The sequence below is a fragment of the Peromyscus maniculatus genome, chromosome 6 (genome assembly GCF_049852395.1).
Source record: "Peromyscus maniculatus bairdii isolate BWxNUB_F1_BW_parent chromosome 6, HU_Pman_BW_mat_3.1, whole genome shotgun sequence".
NCBI lineage: Eukaryota > Metazoa > Chordata > Mammalia > Rodentia > Cricetidae > Peromyscus > Peromyscus maniculatus.
Window position 1 is genome coordinate 33,720,350 of NC_134857.1, and position 21,154 is coordinate 33,741,503.

The 21,154-nt window shown below is 43.2% G+C and overlaps 1 protein-coding gene across 22 annotated transcripts in view; it reads right to left on the reverse strand.

The window, feature by feature from the left end:
- Nucleotides 1-21,154, reverse strand: part of Elf2 (E74 like ETS transcription factor 2) — a 91,066-nt gene that overhangs the window by 18,136 nt on the left and 51,776 nt on the right. The window contains exons 1-2 of one of the 22 annotated variants that reach the window (XM_076574055.1): nt 7,827-8,094; nt 5,745-5,889 (exon numbers count right to left, since the gene is read on the reverse strand). The exons of 17 other annotated variants lie outside the window; for them this stretch is intronic. Coding sequence is in view for 3 of the 5 variants with exons in the window: in XM_076574046.1 (XP_076430161.1) it covers nt 5,116-5,206 (91 nt within the window). In the remaining 2 variants the exon portion in view is untranslated. Of the gene's footprint in view, nt 1-5,115; nt 5,244-5,744; nt 5,890-6,338; nt 7,488-7,826; nt 8,236-21,154 lie in introns of those variants that run through there. 4 more of the 22 variants (XM_076574056.1, XM_006977595.4, XM_042279025.2 and 1 more) reach the window with 4 other exon arrangements.

Here is a 21,154-nt window from a genome sequence, read left to right on the forward strand (position 1 = left end):
AGGCAGCCTGGTCTACAGAACAAGATCCAGGACAGCCAGGGCTACATTGAGAAACCCTGTCTCAAAAAAAAAACCAAAAATAAATAAATAAAATAAAACTGCATATTTCTAAAGATATAAGTATCAATTTAACAGTGCCTTGCAATAAAAGCAACATCTGCAAATAAAATTCCTTCTTACTACTTTCTAGACATGCATGAAATTTATGGTAGAAAAGAAGCTACTCAGTTTAAAAACAGAAACAAACTAGGAAGTAACTGGACAGGTCTCATTTTCTAGCAGTTGAACTCCCGACCAAGCCTCCTTCAAGTAATGTATCAAATATATTTCAGAGCGATTTAATTCTGAGCACACAGCCATCAATAAGCATGGTTGTGCTGCCATTTACTGTGGGTAAATATGCCCGCTCCAGCTCCATCTCTAATCAGCTGGTGTTTGTAGTACACTGCTCCAGACTCTCAACAGCTGTTGTAAAACACCAAACTTGGTAATCAAGTCTGACAAGAGGCCTACCTCCCTGCTTTGCAGGAGAGAACGCTGGCAAGGGATCTAGTTCATAACAATGTTCTCGAGTCAGAAATAAACTTTACTAGCAGTGGAGTTTGAGAGCAATGGAAAAATGAGAAATACTTCATTAGGTGTTAGTGGTTTTCTCCTAAACACAGCGCCATACACTAGTATTTCCAAGGTCATCACTCAAGCTCTGCACTGACTGACCACATCCCCTAATACTCAGAGCTCCATTAGAGACAGAGCAAACCACTGCAATGGAGAAGAGAGCTGGGATCGTTCCCCTTAACATCTGTCTCCCTTGACCTTCAATCAATATAGCTTTGTAAGTACAAAGACAATGAGAATTAAATTCAAGCCATAATTTAAAATTTTCTCATAGCCACATTTAAAAAAGTACAAAGGTGGTATTAATACCTTTTTATGGGGGCAGGGGGGGGGTGTCAATCACTGAGCTACATCTCCAACTGAAAGTATTACCTTTTGTTTAACATAATACATCCAAATGCTGCTATGTCAGCATGTAATCAATATAAAGAACTTTCAAAATTGAATTTTCCAGCCAGGTCTCAAGTACTCTATACCCACAGGTGGATAGTGGCCATTACACCAAATGACAGCCTAAACCCATTCTTAAACTTAACTTTGGTCAGAAGACACTTCTGCATTCAAATTATTGGGAATCTCAAAAAGACTTTGGGTGAAAATAAGTCTTATCTACACATAGTTATTGTAGAAAAATAAAACTTAGCCAGGCATCGTGACTTCATGCCTGAAAGCCCAACATTTAGGAGCTTTAGTATAGCCAGCATGGGCTAGCACAATAAACAAAAGCAAACAAACCTTTAACTTCAAGAATAGTTACTCATTTATAATCACATACATGCTACTTAAATATGAATATATGTTATGAAAAATAACTAAAATAACTCAGTGGCTTTATAAGTGTGTATATGTTATGTATACATGCATGTATGTATGCATGTATGTATTGGGTATATATGTACGTGTTAGAGGTGGGGGTTCATGACAGATTGAACCCAGGGCCTCATATATGCTGGGCAAGCAGTTGGCTACTAAGCTATAAATGCTGTGGGATAATGCTTTTTCTACACTGGTTTAATAAAAACGCTGATTGGCCAGTAGCCAGGCAGGAAGTATAGGTGGGATAAGCAGACAAGGAGAATGCTGGGAAGAGGAAGGCTGAGTCAGGAGATGCCAGCCATCCAGGGAACATCATGTACTGGCACACAGGTAAAGCCACGGAACACATGACAACATAGAGATTAACAGAAATGGGCTGAGTTTAAGCGTAAGAGCTAGTCAGTAGTAAGCCTGAGCTAGTGGCCAATTTTAATTAATATAAGCCTCTGTATTTACTTGCGGGACAGTGGGTGAGACATTTGTCCCAACCTTAGGCCAGGCGGGACACAGGAAAACTTCAGCCACACTATATCCTCAGCCCTCATTCATTCATTCATTCACTTTTGTTTCAGACAGGGTGTCATTTAGTTTGCCCAGGCTAGCTTTGAATTCACTACACAGCTTATTTAAGACATGAGCTTGCAATAATCCTGCCTCAGTCTCCAGAGTAGCTGGGATTACAGACGTGTGCCACTAAGTCCAGCATGCTTTTTTTTTTTTCTGGGAATCTTTAAATTTTTTATATTTTTTCTGTACACTCGTAACACTGAAAGGCAAATATTATCTTCCAATATCATGAAAAATATTTTGACTTTCTAGACCCCCAGACAGCCTCCCAGAGTGTCTAGATCAGTGTGCTGTCTGCCTTTCTCTAACGTTTTTTGTTTCTTCCTTTTCCTTCCCGCCCCAGCCCCTTGGTTTTTCAAGACAGGGTTTCTCTACATAACCCTGGCTGCCTTGGAACTCGCTCTGTAGACCATGCTGGCCTCAAACTCATGAGATTCACTTGCCTCTGCATCCTGACTACTGGGATAAAAGGCGTGCAAGACCACCACCCTGCCCATTATTTGTTTCTAAAGAAAAGTGCTTTGTTGAATTACTGATTGACCGTATACCCTGACATTACAATTCTTTTCCTATACTGGAGATCATATCCAGGACCTTACTACTAAAAGCCATACACTCCACCCCAGACGTTACTTTTAATGTGTGTGTACACAAATATATACAGGGACACACGTGGTGTGGTGTGTGTGGGTCAGAGGACAACTCTGGAGTCATTTATCTTCATCCATCTGCATCTGGTTCCTAGAGACTGAACTCAGTCTCCAGGCTTGCCTGGCAAGCACCTTCACCACTCAGTCATCTGGCCAACAGCAAGGTAAGTCTCTGGACAAAAAACAAAAACAAAAAACAAAACCAACTAATGCCATTCTTTTATTTTTATTTCAATACATGGTACCTACTTTTCCCTTCTCTCTCTCTCTCTCTCTCTCTCTCTCTCTCTCTCTCTCTCTCTCTCTCTCGTTTTTTCAAGACAGGGTTTCTCTGTATAGCCTTGGCTATTCTGGAACTCTCTCTCTCTGTAGACCAGGCTGGCCTCGAACTTAAAGACATCTGCCTGCCTCTACTTCCAGAAGCTAGGCTTAAAGACATATATGCCACCAACAGCTGGCCCTACTTTTTCATATAATGTTACTTTTAATGGTTTTCCCCCAGACAGAGACAGTACTATCCAAATCTGAACTTCTGAAATGCTTTGGAGTTTGCATATGCGGACATTCCAAAATCTAGAAAGCTTGGTAAGTGAAACACTTCTGTCTGAAGTACTATGGGAAAGAGATAACCAACCTTTACTGGATATCCAGACATGAGATTTCTTCAGTTTTAAATTTCGTGATGAACACTGACCAAATATATACACTGTTCTGTCCATGAGGTAACTAGTGCTGATGTGGTGTCGCAGTTGGTAAACTGCTTGCCATGAAAGCAGGAAGATCTCAAGGATACCCAGCACCCAAATAAAGAACTGGGTGCTCAATCCCCAGTACTCTGCCAGTGTTACAAGCAACTATAACCCCAGCAGGGAAGCAGAGACAGGAGGATCTCAGGACTTCCTGGACAGCCAGTCTGCAAGCTCAATGAGAAGTTTTGTCTCAAAAAAGTAAGGCAGAGTGACTAAGATGCCTACTGTCAACCTCTGGTTTCCACATGTACATGAATTCACACACAGAGACTATCCTGTATGTCCATAGACAAATTTCCTCTTTGTCTAAGAACTGCACTGCAGCCAGGTGGTCATGGCGCATGCCTTTAATCACAGCACTCAGAGAGAGGCAGTCAGATATCTGAGTTCAATGTCAGCCTGGTCTACAGAGTGAGTTCCAGGACAGCCAGGACTACAGAGAAACTCTGTCTTGGGGGGGATGGGGGATGGGGGGCACAGGACGGGGACTGGTAGAGTAAACTCTGATGACCTCCCTTCTCAAAAGAAAAAAGAAATTAATGTCAGCACTCAGGAAGCAAAGGCAAGTGGATCCCTGTTGAGTTTGAGGCCAGCCTTGTCTACATACTAAATTCCAGGACAGCCTCAGCTACACAGTGAGACCTTGCCTTAAAACAAAAAAAGGAGGCAGGAAGGATGGAGGAAGAGGAGGAGGAAGAGGAGGAGGAAGAGGAAGAGGAGGACTTCAGAAAAGAAAGCAGAATCTTTTCAACTGAAAATCTTCTCCCAAATCAAAACAGTGCATACATTATATGTTCACATAAATAATCAGGAAAGTAATAATGTCAGACAGTTGTTTTTCCCTCATTAATCTATATACACATACACACTCACTCATACCAGTACTGAGCCTCATGTATTAAACTACATCAAATACTGTTAAGTTTTCAAAGGTTGGCTGAAAGAAATTAACATCTATGACATACTCACATGGTGTATTTTCTAAAATTTCCTTTAAAAGCAAGTCCTACATCTTTACCTTTGCATTAAATGTGTTGGACCACTCATACTTTTAGAGCTTTAAAAGTCCTCAGGTCACTCACCTAGTCATGTGCTAAAGAGGGTAGGAGGCTAAGATTAAGGTTAACTAGGACATAGTTTTATTGATAGCTAACTAGAGAACCTCAATTCTCGATTCCATGGTTCCTGAAGCAAGTTTGTGAGTTTGTAGTCCTGGCTAGCCTGCCTACCTCTGCCTCCTCTGTGCTGGGATTAAAGAAGGTATCACCATGCCCCACCCAAATGCAAATTTAATAAGAATATTAAGTCTTGACTACAAAACATTTTTAATTTTAAAATGACACCAATGTGATACACGTTTATTTATTTCGTCCACTTAAACTCCTAATGGCATAAACATTAATAACTAAAGGACTGTATGTATAAAACTTAAGTTGTAAATAGGGAAGGTAAAGCAATATATCCTGTAGTGATATAGCAGTGATCTTATTAAGTGATCTATAGTTTCCTAGAAGCAAGTTATACTAACATCATTCAATTCCAAGCTTATTTATTCTCTAAATTCTTCCCAAGTGTCAGTCATTTTACATAATCATCAGGAAATTACTGCAATCGTTATAGCTACTTTTCATTTGTGTATTATAAAGATTTTCATCTGCTTGCCTATGTCTAATGACTTCTTTCAACGAGATAAAGAGATCAGTACATCCACTTACTCATAAAATGTGCAGACGTTGGGGTTGGGGATGTAGCTCCATTGGCAGAGTACGTGCTGAGTCCCCGAGCACACAGCTCTACCACTAGCATTCAGCAGGTGGAGGCAAGGGATCAAGGCTAGCCTCAGCTATATGGAAAGTATGAGGTCAGTCTGAGGTACATGAGACTTTTGTCTCAAAAACAAAAACTAACAAAAAGTTGAAAGGTTATGCCATTAAAAACTGTCAGCAATAAAAAATTTAGAATCATAAAAATCGTAAATTTTTTAAACCCTATTTCCTTCTCCAGCTTTGAACTCACTGAAATAACTCTTGAGTATATCAGCAAATCCTCTTACGTTTCCTTCTAAAAGCCTATAGGGACCAGATTACACGAACGTGAAAGGAGAAATAAAATAATTATGTATAAAGCAGTCTTCTATAGCACATTGTGATTTAAAAACCTTTAGTTGTAAGATTTCTGTACGTAGTACTCAAAAATCAAGAAGATCTGGAAAATGGTGTCTAAAGTCTTAGAAAACCAGCATCGGAGGTTTTCCATGTGAGCACTTGCACCAGACCGCCTACGAAAAGATAAAAACATTCATTTCCAAAGACTATGTAATGTGCACTCCTAGCAAAATACCTACAGGCCACATTCAGTTTTCCTGGTAATTCCAAAAGCTCACAGAAAGAAACCTTCCACTCGCAGAATTAGGTCCTCTGTCTCGACACGGTTTCTCAGGGTTCTGAATGAAGAAACTGTGCTCTAGTTCTCTCAAGTATTCACATGCACTGGAAATAACATCATTAGGTTCAGTTATTAAAATGTTGCCTGTGTTTATACGCACCATATGTGTGCCTAGCGTCCATGAAGTTTAGAAGGGGGGTTGTATCCCCTGGAACTGGAGTTCCAGATGGTTGTGAACGTGGGTGCTGAAAACCAAACCCCGGTCCTGTGCAAGAGCAACAAGTGGTCTTCACCCGTGAGCACTTCTCTGGCCCAGAAATGTAACTATCTCTAGAACTGTACACACTCAACACACCCCCGACCAGACATGAAAATGTACACTAATTCACACTGATCAATGGACTGAAGGATCCAGGTTCTCAGTGTTCTGCCTCTCATTCAACACAAGTTTTTATCCAAAAAAAAGAGGTATTTAAACGCTGCTCAAATACATTGTGCTTTCCAAAGGGATTTTTGAAATGTGTAAAATATGCCACAGACTAAACACACTCACCGTTACGTGTTATATAGTACATATGCTTCTATTAGTCCAGATTTTATTTGAATTTAAAGTTTCGTTAAATTTAGGGATAAACATATGTTGATTTTTCTTCCCAATCGAATTGGGTCAGCTTTGTCAGCCAAACTACCGATCTCAAGATCCCTACCTAAAAACAATAGATGGACAAGAATGTTGAGATCTTTTACAGCAGTACTGTCTGGTGACTATTTCTCATCTTCAATTCCACAAGGATGATATGAACCAGGACCAGAGAGAGGACGCGTGCGCTTATTATTTCAGTAAGCAACAGTGTTCAGGCAGTGCCACATCGACCCGGGCGCTCGCTGCGCTGTCTGCTAGCAAGGAAAGCTGCTTTTTCTATGTAACTTAAGTCCGTGCCCTTCCGCTGCAGCAGTGGCGCAGCACATCCCCCACCCCCGCGGCCACTTCCGTGTTTACACTCCTCTTCCCTCCAATTCCATGCGTACATTGTCAGCTCCACTCCCGCCCAATCTTCATTGGCCCGGCTCGGGCCCATGGTCCCGCCCCCAGAAATCAACGTTCTTATTTGGAACATCTCGGAGCGCAGATTGGAACGGCGGGCCTGTCAATCGCGCGCGTTCTGTCCTCTCCCAGGCGCTTCCGCTATGGTGGGAGGTTTGGGGGGGAGGGGAAAGGGGGCAATTCCGAGCCGAGACTTCCCTGGGGCCAGGACGCCCGCCCGCCCGCCCGCCCTGCATCTCGCTTTCACCCACTGTTGACAAAAATAAACGTTCTCCCCCGCTGTCCCAGAGCCCCGGGTCGGCTGCACGGCATACACCCCGTGTCCTTCCCGTCCCCCTGGAACACCCGCCCCACGAGGGAAGGAAGGGCAGCAGCCTAGTTTCTGCACCGCCGCCGTTAGCCGGGGCCAGGGAGGCGCCGGGTCGGCGTCCCGCTCGGCCGGGGAAGTGGCCCCGAGACCGTTACTCCGGCGCTGCTCCGTGAGGGCTGAGGCAGGAGGCCGGCCGGCGCGTTTTGGCGGGTAGCTCCCGGGGCCGCGGCGTCCATGCGGAAGTGGCGGCTGTGTGAAGTGTGAGGCGAGGGCGGCGGGCGGCCAGCGCCCCCAGCCGCGGGCAGGGGCGGCCTCTCGGCCGGACAGCGTGGCAGGCGGCGGGGACAACAGCCCCGCTCACTTCCTGGTTCCCCGGCAACTGGGGTGAAGCGCGCAACTCGCCCGCGCCGACTCCCCAACTTAGCCGCGGCTCCGTGCCCGGCCCCCGCCGCTGCCGCGCTGCCCGGGGCGACAGCTGGGATCCGAGGCAGGTTACTCTCCAAGGTGATCACTTCCTGATTTGTCGCCTCCATTACTTCATTCACTCCCCCCTCTCCGCGGCCGCCCCGCTGACGGAGGCGGACACCGGACCCGGGCGCTGACCGCCCCGGGGGACGCTGCCCGCCTGCCGGGCGCCCCCTCGCCCGCTGCACCGATGCACCGGAGAAAAGTTCCCCTGCGCTTACCGGCCCGGATGAGCAGATCCAGCTGGTTCGTGGGTCCCTCATGCAGAGACGTCGCCATGTTTATCCCGGGGCTGGAACTGCTGCTTCACATTGACTTACACCCTGAGCAGCGGCGACAGGGGAGAAGGCGGAACCCGCGGCCGGAGACACACGCCGTGCGGGCGGCACACACTCACGCACTCGCACACACTCCGACGCCCGGATCCTTGCGCGTCCTCCGACAGGAAGCGGCGGCCGGCCCGCCTCCCGCCGCCGGGCTGAGCAGCCCCACCACCTAACGGCAGGGGCGGCGGCGGCCCCGGCTGGCAACGCGATCCTTCCGCCCCGCGCCCAGACAGGAAGTCCCGGGCGCCGGCAGCTAGCGGCCGCACGGACACCTGAGGCTGGCGAGCCGCAGGCCGCCCTCGGGGACGCGGGCCTCGGCAGGAAGAGGCGCGCTTCACGTTCTGCGGAAGCGAAGTCTGCAAATGTCCCCTCTGGAAAAGAGCCATGAATCAAATTTTTCTTCCTAGAAGCGACCTAATACCTAGTCCCGCGGCTGTGCATGAAGGTGGCTTTTTAACTTGTTTTGGCCCCTCCAGAGCTTATGCAACATACAGTCGGTTCGGGTGAAAGGAGCTTTAAAAACTCGTACCTAGAAAATATTCTAAAAACATCCCTAGGGAAGTCAGGAGTCTCCAACTACTTCCAAAGACGACTTGGTCCCCTTCTCTACAGAAGTCAGAGTACACTAGACAGGTAATTAGTAAACAGCAGAGCAGCCGGCCAGCCTCAGGGAGACTGCATTAGAGCCACTCGGTTTACTGGTCAGGAAATTTGTGTACCCTCACTTTCATTTGGTTCACGTGGACAAATGAACAGATTCGTTCATATCTTAAGTCATCTTTTAGAAAAATCTGTTTGCTAGAAACTGACCTTACAAACACATACTACAACAGGAAAGGGAATTATGTAGCCAATTAGTGGCTATAAATTAGTGGAAGTACAGGGGATCAGACCAAATAAAATGCCAAACGAGACCTAATCAAAATGCCTTGCTTGTTTCAGAATTTAACATAAAAACTGAAACAAAATACTACCCTGAAGTTGTTCGCCACACAATTTATGTAAAATGCATTTCCAGTAGATTATGTGTTTGATAAAAAATTTACTACATAATCATCTCTATTGTAGGATTACAAATTTTATCTGAGTGAGCTGTTTATAAAGTTATTTTCCACAGTAATATAACACAATATGGTTGTGTAAGTTTACCCAGCACCACTACAGCATCAGATGGGTTTATTTAGGGCTGCTATGCAGAGGATGCAGCTAATGGATAGCTTTGACTTTCCATTGCTATCAGTTTGAAATGAGGATCTCCCACTGATAGGCAACATCTTTAACAGTTTTCTGTATCAGGAAAGATAAAGAATACTAAAGAGTAATTTGCTGACTTGAGGCAGATCATTGAAACTGATAACAAATCAGAATTTCTACTCCAGTAACACATTTTCCATGTATTCTATTTAGTATGGAAATGGGAACCAAAGGTGTGTGTGTGTGTGTGTGTGTGTGTGTGTGTGTGTAGGTGACAAGTCAATGTGGCTTAAAAACAGTAAAACGGGATTCTTAATAAACGCTCAGTCTGAAGTCTGCCCCATTCTTACCTTACTGTATTTCAGATACATCTGCGTGTGTGTGTGTGTGTGTGTGTGTGTGTGTGTGTGTGTGTGTGCGCGCGCGCGCGCGCGCGCTTTGCGGGATAGACATCCTCATTATATGCATCCATGTCTGGCTTACATTTGAAGCACCAAGAGAATAGAAGCTGTATACATCCTTGCATAATAATTTATACACTTAAAACATACACAGAAAATAATGCAAAACATTTTCTGTGGAAAACACAACATTCCTATACATTTGGAATGTATAAAAGGAGAATTTCCAACTTTAGTGCGTTTCTGCCTTGCTTTAAACAGACTTTCAAAAGCCATCAATACTTTACTGAGAATAGTAAGTAGGATAGGCTGCTATTAGAATGTGTACTAGCACAAAGTGGCATATTAGGGTGTTTATCAAGCATCTGCTATGTATACCTGTGTGTGTATACAAACATTTATCTGCAGTTTTCAAGCCTCCAAGATCAAACAGTTATAAGCAGAATTTTAACTAAGTTTGAATACATAGGCTTTGATGGTAGATACCCTAAAATAAACTCAATTCTGCTAATAAAAATACAGAAAGACAATACTATATAAAAATTACCTATATGTCCTAGCAGAGGGGGGGGGGGTAAATACCAGATCTTACTGCTTACTAAATAAAAGCCTGCATACTAATTACTTTACCTTCACTTCTCTCCACGTATTATGTCCACATCTCTATTCACCAGATATTACTGTTATGTTCATTTCATTGATGAAGGATCTAAGGGTCCTTGCTTAAAGTTATAGTTGGTTATAAAAGGGCCAGAATTTGAACCCAGTGCCCTTACTCTCCACCACTGGCCAGGAACAAAAGGAACATCCCTACTTATCTGTCACACCAATGTTCTCATTACCATTTCTTTCTTATAGCTCCTCCTTAAAGAGATGTAGCCCGGCTTCCTCTCACGGACTCAATTCCTCCCTGCTAACAAACAGAAGAAAGCTCAAGTGCCTAGGTCACAAACCCTCGAAGGAAGCCAAATACCAGTCATAAATAAACTCAACAAGCCTGTGAAGCCAGAGCAGTGGGCAGGACAATGGCATCCTACCAACCACTGTAAAATGAGCTATCAGGGAGGCGCTCTCCAGCTCTAACCAAGTCTTGAGATGACTAACCCAATTGAAAAGACTGTAAGCAGCCTGATCAAAGAACTGGAGCCAGGACCATGCATCTAAGCCACACCCTAACCTTTAACCCCAACTATGTGGGATGGTAGATATTTGGTATTTTAAAATGCTAAATTGGGGGGAGTTAGTAAATTAATTAAAAATAGTGGAAGGAGGGGGCTGGAGAGAAGGCTCAGAGATTAAGAGCACTGGCTGCTCTTCGAGAGGTCCTGAGTTCAATTCCCAACAACCACATGGTGGCTCACAACCATCTGTAATGAGATCTGGTGCCCTCTTCTGGCCTGCAGGCATACATGCAGGCAGAACACTGTATACATAATAAATAAATAAATCTTTGAAAAAAAATAGTGGAATAAGTGGGTTAAAACCATTATATTCTTCAACTATGACACCTATCTTCAAATCAAGCCTTTATTCTGTTGCATGAGTATATGTATGTGTTTGTGTGAACATACTTGAGTGGCATATTTGTGGAAGTCCAGCTCTCACCTTTTGAAGGGTTCTTAGGTCGAGGAGAGAGGAATGAGGAAATATCTGATAGAAAGGGAAACCTAGATGACGAAAAGAAAGACAGAAACACAGGATAGCTTCAGGAGGGCCTGAGTCAATACCCAACAGCCACTTCGTTCATTGAAAAGAGCTTTTTATAACAATGCCAAGGGGTGGGGCAAAAGACCTCCTCCTTGCAAGATCAAAGCACAAGGCACAGCCAAGTGCAGACCATTCCAAACACCTGGGAACCACACCAGGATCATCCCCTTATGCAGCCCTGGTGGGTAAAGCAAGCCCAGATTCTCTGACCCTGAGTAAGTTCTCACTAGGATACCTCTGTGGGTCTCCACACATATTGTTCATATTCTCTGGTTAGATAAATGTCATTATATTACATATACTTTTTTCATAAAGGAGCTACACTCAATCCCTGTAATGTAAGTATATATAGCCATATGCTTTGTAAATTCTACAAAATATTTCAGTACATGATTTTACCCAATTGTATTCATCAAATTCCTTCTTTGTTAGACAAAACTGTTCCTCCGTTAAAATTTTTTATTTCTTTTTATTATTTTAAATTATGTCTGTGTGTAGTATATGCACATGACTGTAGGTGCTCAAACGGGCCAGAGGAGTTGGATTCCGCAGGAACTGGAGTTACAGGTGGGTATGAACACCTGGCATGGTTTCTGGGAATTGAACTTGTAACCTCCAGAAGAGCAGGACACACTCTTAACTATTGAGCCATCTCTCTAGTCCAGTTTCCTTTCTCAAAGAGGGGTTTTGCATTTGTTTTGGGTTTTTTTTTTGTTTTTGTTTTTTCTTCATTTCTCTTTCAGTGTTGGTGAGTGAATCTGGAGCCTCACACATGCTAATAAAGCTCTCTGCCACTGAGCTTCATCCTGCTCGGAGGCCAGGTGGGGCGGGGCTAGCTACAAACTTGCTCGGTAGTGCAGGATGACCTTGAACTCCCTCTCCTGCCTCCACTTCTGAGCACTGGAATTACAGGCGTAAGTGTAGGGGGCAGGGAGTCAACTTGAGGGCTTCTCCCTCAAGAGTCTCCCTTTTTTCTTTTGAGACAAGCCCTGTCAATGGCCTGGAGCTGACTGGGTAGTCTATGCTGTCTTTTCTGGTCTGTAAAATGTTAACATAGTCTAGATTGCAACACATGTGTTTCAGATATCTTCTGTCAGCCTGCTGACTGATCTACAACTCAAACTGGTCGCCCTATAGAAGTTCAATTTTTGATGTCAAATTAGACCAATTTTCCCATAGAAGATATACTAAATAATATTTCAAATAAAAAGTAAATTACAGAAGAATTAAGAAATATTTAGAGGCTGACAAAAATTTGATAAAGGCCAGAACTGAGTCAGTACACTGACCTGTGTGTTGCGCACACACGCAATTTAAAAACTTAAGAAATATTCACTAATGAATTACAAAATGTAAAATGTCAAGCTATGTGTGGCACAGCTGAAACAGTACTGAGCTGTTAGGAAACAGGCTTAACAATAAATAAATGAGTAAGCTGCAGGGCCTTGTGGTGCACACAATTAACCCCAGCACCGCCGGCAGATCCTAGGAAGTTTGAGGCCAGCCTGGTCTACATAGTGAGCTTCAGGACAGCTAGAGCTATACGGAGAGACACTGTCTCAAAAAACCAAGAATAAATAAACTAAGCATTCAATTCAGAAAGAAAGAAAAAAAAAAGGAGTAAATCAAAGAAAGAGAAAGGAAATAACAGGAAAAATGAAATTATTCAACTTTGAACAGAATTTTTAAAAAGAGAAAATTCATAAAGCCAAAGGATGATTTTGGAAAGACTCAGCAAGGATCATAATAAGAGGTAAAAAATATAATATGTACTGATAGTGTGTGTGTGTATGTATACATACATATGTGTATACAGAATACTGAACAGATACACACCAGTACAATATGTTTTTATGAAACTTTATGCTAATAAACGTGGCACCTCAGTAGTCTGTAAATCACTAGAAAATACACACATGGATAAACCTGAAATGGTAAGTTTCAAAAACATAAATGGTGAAGACCCTAAAGTGTTGTCCAAAACCTTCTCTACTCAGAAAACTTCCAGACTTGAATACCTTTTCAGGCACTACAAAATTCTCACCAATTTTAATGACTAGAGAATTTGTTGCTAAAAATGGGAAAAATACATGAAAGCCACCTGTATTATTGTTGAGCCCAGTATAATCTTGATTCTAAAACTACTTAAGGACGATGTGAGAAAATAAATTCATATATGAATCCACGTGCAAATGTTAAAGACTTCCCTAAGACAGAACAAAGAACTATGCCAGAGACATTCAATTCAGATTGCAATGAGGTCAACATTTGACCATGTTCATAAAGGGGGAGAACATGACTTATCATAACAACCATATATGCAGCAGCTTTAAGTAATTGATTAGATGTATGCTAAGTGTTTACTAAAATATATAGGAAACTGAGACACCTAATATTATTTACTTAGTGTATAAATGTAAATAATCAGGTGTAAACATAAAAAAAATACACTAATCAAATTAAATTGGATGCTCACACGGGAGCTAGACACAAAGAACTGATATACACGAAAGATAATAAGGAATAAATCACCTTAAAGAAGCATAAAATAAATCCAACTTTATATTTCTGTCCCTATAATCGTGTGTGTGTGTGTGTGTGTGTGTGTGTGTGTGTGTGTGTGTAAACTTTAATAAACAGTCCATCTTCACTCCTGTCTTCAAATGCATGTCCACTAAACAGCGGGTATGGTACACACTGTGTCTAGACCCTTGCTCCATCTATCAGCTATCATTTCCCTGCAGTACACTTCATTTTTTTCTTCCGCCTTTTCTCCCGGTCTCTTCCTCTCACTTGTTTGGTTGGGTTTGAGTTTGGTTTTTTGGGACAGGGTTTCTGTGTAGCCCTGGCTGGCCTCGAACTCACAGAGTGGGCATGCAGTGCCACCCAGCCTCTCGTCTGTTTTAAATGCCTGACTGTATGGAGCTGTGTGGGTCTGTTTCTAGGCTCTCTACTCTGTTCTATGGATCTTTTTATGGTGATAACACTTCATCACTGCAGTTCTGTCAACTGATTTTTTAATTAAATAAATTAATAAAAATTTAATAAATTTCTAATTTATTTCTTAGTTTTTGGTTTTCCAAGATAGGGTTTCTCAGTGTAGCCCTGGCCATCCTGAAACTCAGTCTGTAAACCAGGCTGGCCTCGAACTCAGAGATCCACCTGCCTCTGCCTCCACCTTTGCCACCACCACCACCAGGCCTGATTTATTTTCTGAAAGAAAAAAAAAAAGTTTCAATTACGTTACTTTTAAATTTTATATATATAAGTGTTTTGTATACCACATGCATGCCTGGTATCCCCAGGCCCCAGAAGAGGGTGTTGGATCCCCTGGAACTGGAGTTACAGATAATTGGGAACCACCATGTGAATGTTAGAATGGAGCCCTGGTCCTCTGGAAGAGCACCCAGTGCTCTTGACTGCTGAGCCATCTCTCCAGTCCCTCTCTTGTCTCTTCTTAGACAGAAACTCTCTATCAGCAGTTCTCAACCTATGGGACGCGGCCCCTTTAGGGGGATCAAGCAGCCCTTTCACTGGGGTCACGTACCAGATGTCCTACATAGCTGATATTTACAGTTATATTTACAGATCTAACAGTAGCAAAACTGCAGTTATGAAGCAGTAACAAAAGGAATTTCATGGTTGGGGGCCACCCCAACATGAGAACTGTATTAAAGGGTTGCAGCTTTAGGAAGGCTGGGAACCACTGCTTGCTCTATTCATTTCTAAGTCTTGAACTTGCCTTGGCCTCCCCAGTACTGAAATTATCAGTATACCCCACCATGCCAGTACTTTCTATTTTCTACAGCTGCAGATACTTTTCTCCCTGTCCCTTTCCTTCGAGGGGTTAAATCCAGGGCCTTGTGCATACTCAGCACACACCCTTCCTCCTGGCCAGGAATCATTCTTTGTGGGCAGGACAAGTACACGGCTCTTTGTTCTTTCACAGAATGGTCTAGAGCAGTGGTTCGAAGGCTGCGGCCCTTTAATACAGTTCCTCATGTCATGGTGACCCCAACCATAAAATTATTGTCGTTGCTATTTTATAACTGTCATTTTGCTACTGTTAAGAACTGTAATGCAAATATTTTAGCGGATAGAAGGTTGTCAGAGGGGTCGCGACCTATATGTTAAGAACCAGTGGCTTGGACTATATTGATGAGATCCATATTTTAAAAACTGTTTATCAAATTCAGCCAAAGCAAATCTGCAAGGATTCTGACTAGAAGTAAACTGGGTTTTCCATTAGCTGGAGAAAGAAGACTAGATTTATCATCCTCAGTTTTCTTATGTATTTTTGGATTAAAGATTAAAATAATAAATAACTGTGATCCACTTAGGTTTCCAATGGTAAACAGGTCACACGTGCTGTCAGGTTTATTCCTAGGTACCTAATGAAGATTTTTCTATTCGGTTTGGATTTTACTGTGAGATTGTTTCATTTTCTTCCTGATTATTGTGGTTGTACACAGCAACCGCGATAAGTCCTTTTTCCTTTTTTGTATGATGAACCTCATAGCAACTTTAATAGTCTATATGAGCAGTCTTTTAGATTTTAATTGCGGACCCATTTACAAAGAATGACAGTTTTGGTTTTTTCTCAGAACCTTTTGATGCATCTATGTGGTACCAGGAATTGAACTCAGGGCTTTGTTCATGCGAAGCCAGCACTTTAGAGTTGAGCCATACCTCAACCCTACTTATTCTCACCATTAAGACTTTCCTCCTTTGCTGGCTAGCTTTAGCATCAAGTTATTAACACGGGCCAGAGTCATCCAGGAAGAGAGATCGACTGAGAAAATGCTCTCACCAGACTGGCCTGCGGACAGGCCTGTAGGACATTTTCTTAATTAGTGACTGATGTGGGAGGGCCCAGCCCATTGCCTGCGTGCAGCCGGTGACAGGGGGTCCTGGGGGTGTATGAAAAGCAAGCTAAGTAAACTACAGGAAGCAGGCCAGAAAGCAGAGCTCCTCCATGTTCCTGCCCGGCTTGAGTCCTTGCCCCTCTTCCCTCAGTGACGGGTGTTACCCGGCAGTCTAAGTTGAGATCAGCCCTTTCCTACACAAGTTGCTTTTGGTTATGGTCAAGGTGTTACATCACAGCATCAGAAAGCCACACTAAGCACCCTCTCTATGTTCCCGCAGCAATGCTAGTGTGGGAAGATGGTAGCTGGCATCCCTTTTCTCCACTAAAGGTGATTTACTGTAAGTTGGAGACCTGCTTCCCCAAGTGCTGAGATTACGTTCATGAGCCACCATACCCAGTTTACTGTACATGTTTAATAATGTCCCTGATGAGGTTCCAACTAAGTCTTTATCCTTAGTACACATCAAATTTTAACAAATGAGTGTTGGATCTATCGGAATTGTTACATGGGCGGGTTTTCCTTCAACCTACGATCAAGGAAGTTTTCACCGGAAATTTTATGCTTCTTACCACATTTTAAAAATGTACTGTGGAGAGTCAGGCACATGCCACAGCACACGAGGAGAGGTCAGGGAATAACCAGTGGAACTGAGCGCCCTCCCCCTCTGCATGGGACTCCAGGAGTGAACGCAGGTGGCCAAGCTCCACCAGGTTCAGGTTACCTGCTGAACATGCACTTCAAAAACTTCTAACAGGTATTATTTGTCAACATGTCATCCATGGATAGACTGCATTCTAATTACTCTCTCTGTTCACTCCTGTTATCCCCCTTCTCCCTAGGAACTCCTCTCTCACATTAATGTGTTTTGTTCTGTTTTGTGGCCCACTGAGTTTAACCAGGGCCATCTGTGTGATCGTGGGTTTGAACTGTCCACTGGATCTTGGTGGGGAACAACTTGGTGGGAGTCAGAACAATGACTCCCCCTCCTACAATGTTTCAGCAGCCAGAAGTTCAACCTGGAGGGTAGGGACCCATGAGCCCACCCCCATCCACAACCTCCTGTTGATAAATCTAGTGACATGCAGCTCCTAACACAGGTAACTGCATCTTTTGTGAGCTTAGGATATCAATGGCTGTGTCCTGCCCAAGATGGCATTTTGCACAAGGCCCTTCTCCTTATCTTCCAGCTCTGACATTCTTCCTACCTCAAATTCTGAAGTGTCTCCTGAGCCTGGAGGTGGTGATAGTAGTGTTTGCTGAACACTCACCATCACTTATTCTCAGCACCTAGAGCAGCTGTGAGTCTACATTCACTACGACTCTCGGCAGAGAATCTCCTCTCATTAAAAGGAAGGGTAACATTTGTCTATGGGTATAAGCCTAGACGCTCATAGGGGATTGAAAAAACAGTAATATGCTCCCTTCCCCGGCCATGTGTTTCTGATGAGGTTTAAAGAACCATGCGTGGGTCCCCTCCTGTGTCACCAGCCTCAAATCCAAGCAGAGACAATGGACACACCTTGCCTAGCAGGTTGCTTTGGAAGTTCCTAGCGTTCATATCTATGTAAAACTATCGGTGCCTTTTCCCCCACAGCGGCCTGCATGGTGCTGTCCAGCACTGTGGGAGCTCGGCGGCAGACAGGAAGTTCCTAACTCAGTCCCAGCTTTTCTCCAGTTCTTCTAACCACAGTATACAGTCTGCAGCAACAGGGTCTTATCACCTAGTTCAGGTGTGTGGGCAAGAGGAAGGGCAAGAGCCAGCTTTGTTTCCGGGGCTCTGGGGTCCGAACCTGCAGCTCACTCAGTATCCACACCTGACTAGTGACTTCGATTTAGTGAACCAAGGCTCTAGGGGCAGCAGTCAGCCATGCAGGAGAGCTTCAGTCTTTTCTTTGATAATATTTAGGTCACAAGATAGTAGTTTACATACAGCTTTTTTTCATACACCTTTTGTTATGGTTAACCCTCCTTCCTGCCCCCACAATTTCATATATTTTTAGCATTATCTAATAAATTTTCAAGTTCCTTAGCAGTAGCTTGTTCATAATGTTCTTCTGACTTATGATTTGTTACAAGAAAGAAAACAATTGACTAGAGGAGAAAGAAATGAACTTGAAATAACATCAGGTTAGACCACTGTGCCATTCCACAAGGGAACCTGTGATTTTTTTTTAAGACTCCATCATAAACTTTTATTCCTACTGCTTGTTTTTCCTTACATTTTATAGGGCTTCAACCAATTTTTTTCTGGTTTATTTTCTCTTTCATTAATTTTGATGTTGTTGCTTTTCTCTTTATTTGGTTTGAAGGTTTCACATATAAACATATTTTAGCCTTCATTTTGCAATCTCAACACTTAAAAAAAAAAGATGGAAGGCAGGGAAGATCAGGAGCTCAAAGTCAGCCTCAATTACACACGAAGCTTGAGGCCCAGCCTAGGCTACATGAGACCCCCATCTCAAAGAGAACAAAAGGGTGAAAAACTGTAATTGGTTCCTTTATTTGGTTTTATTCTATTAGTTCTTTATTAGCATCTAAGTATGAACACATGCTCATTATACTAATCTTTATTTTCAAAAGATATTTTAGATATTTTATTTGTATGCGTATTATGTTTTGACTGCATGCATGTACATGAGCCACTGGCATGCCTGGGTCCCGCTGAGGTCAGAAGGGCATCAGATGCCCTGGAACAGGAGTCATGGATGGGTGCGTCTCCACCTGGGAGCTGGGGACTGAACCTTGCTTTCTGCAAGAACAAGAAGTGCTTTTAAGGACGAACCATCTCCCTGACCCCAGACATGTATTCAGGGCTGCAGTGTTCTCCAGTACGTTGTTTGTCTTTTTATTATATTCATTTTATTGTGTTTGGATGTACTCATGTGACCATGCTCATGCCAATGTCCACTTGTGGAGGTCAGGGGTCAACTCTCAGTGTCATCTTGCAGGGGTTCTCCTTCCACCATGTGGTCCTGGGGATCAAACCCATGTTACCAGGCTTGATGCCAAGCACCTTTACCAGTAACCATCTCAACAGCCCCAAATTCCTTTTTTGGTTTTGGTTTTGTGGGGTTTTGTTTGTTTGTTTGTTTGTTTGTTTGTTGTTGTTGTTTTGAGACACAGTTTCTCTGTGTAGCTTTAGATCCTGTCTTGGAACTCACTCTGTAGCGCAGGCTGGCCTTGAACTCATAGAGATCCACCTGCCTCTACCTCCCGAGTGCTGAGATTAAAGGCGTGCGCCACCACCGTCCAGACCCAATTCTTTTATTTTTAAAATTTTTTTCTTTTTTCTCTTTCTCTCTCTCTCTCTCTTTTTTTCCCCCCTCTTTTGGAGACAGGGTCCCTCTGTGTAACCCTGGCTGTCCTGGAATTTACTCTGTAGACCAGGCTGGCTTCAAACTCAGAGATCCACCTGCCTCTGTGTCCTGAGTGCTGGGAGTAAAGGTATGCACCACCACGCCTGGTCAGATTTTTCTCTAAATTTAAATTCCTCTGTCTGTGGGAGTGTGTGCTGTAGGAGTGTGGGTTTCTGTTGAGGCCAGAAGGTGTCAGATCCCCTAGAGCAGGGGTTACAGGCAGCTGTGAGTCATCTGATGTGGACCCATGCTGAAAACCGAACTCAGGTTGTCTGGAGAAAGCAGTAAGTGTCCTAACCAGCTGGACGATCTCTCCAGCCCCCATAATCCTGTTAAAGCACCTTGCTTACAACTTGGTTTTGTTCTTTCTTCTTCATAGCTCTGTTGTTAGATGCATGTAAGCTAATGATTATATTTCAGAAGTTCCTCTCCCTCTTTAAAATCCCCTTTGTCCTAATTGAAGATATTCATGATGAATTATTTTTATTACTACCATTTTCTTCAGTTAATATTTTTCTGGTGAAATGTTTCTTCATTTAATAAATTTATTGTGGGCTTTTTTTTCCTGTTATTTGTGTCCTGTTTCTTCTGTTTGGTCTATTTTTGTTGAATCTATTATAAATAGCAGATGTGGAGGCTGGAGAGATGGCTCAGCGGTTAAGAGCACTGACTGACTGCTCTTCCAGAGGTCCTGAGTTCAACTCCCAGCAACCACATGGTGGCTCACAACCATCTGTAATGAGATCTGGTGCCCCCTTCTGGCATGTCGGCATACATGCAGACAGAACACTGTATACATAATAAATCTTTAAAAATAAATAAATAGATAAAATAAATAAATAAATAAATAAATAGTGGGTGTGTTTAATTCATGTCATTAATTTGACATGTTTGGGACTTTTATTATCCTGATTTATGATTTTGATATCCATCATTTTCCACAGTGGTTAGGTTAGATGAAGTTTAATTTATTCCCTTATCAAACCCTCAACTTAGTATTTTACAAGCTATGTTTCTTGGTTTATGTTTTGTTTAGACATGGTCTCGTGTTGTAGCCCACACTGGCTCAGCCTCCTGATGGAGAGGACCACAGGCATGTGCTACCACCCTCGGGGTCAAAGCTACGACTTCTGTCATACTCCCAAGGCATGACCTAAATCCCTTCCAGCCTTCTCGCTAGCCACGCCTACTGCAGTGGCTGAAGTCCCGAACTGCAACTGCATGGCTTGTCAGTGTCTGAATAACCACAGATTTCTTAGGGCTGTGTCTGGTTCACACTGTCTCCTCGAGAATTAAAATAGTCTACTGTGATTTTATGGAGCAGGTCATACAAGTTTAATCAAATAAATGCAAACATAATACACTGAGTAAACTTCATGAAAACATGAATTCTTCACGTAAGTCAACTGTTCCCTTTGAATCTGAGTTCCACATCCTTGAATTCACCCACCTATCTGAAAATACTCAAGAAGGGGCTGCACTGGCACTGACCAGACAGTCCTTTTCCTGTGGAACACCTACTTACAGATCAGCTATGCTGTGCTGCGCATCAGAACGGCATGATCTATGGCACACAGAAGCGCATGCCACGGTTATTCAGAAACACTGCCTTTTGTGCAGGGAACTGAGTGGCAGTGAGGGCTGTTCTCCAAGACAAGCTCTCACTAGGTAGCCCAGGCTGGTCTTGAACTCACAAT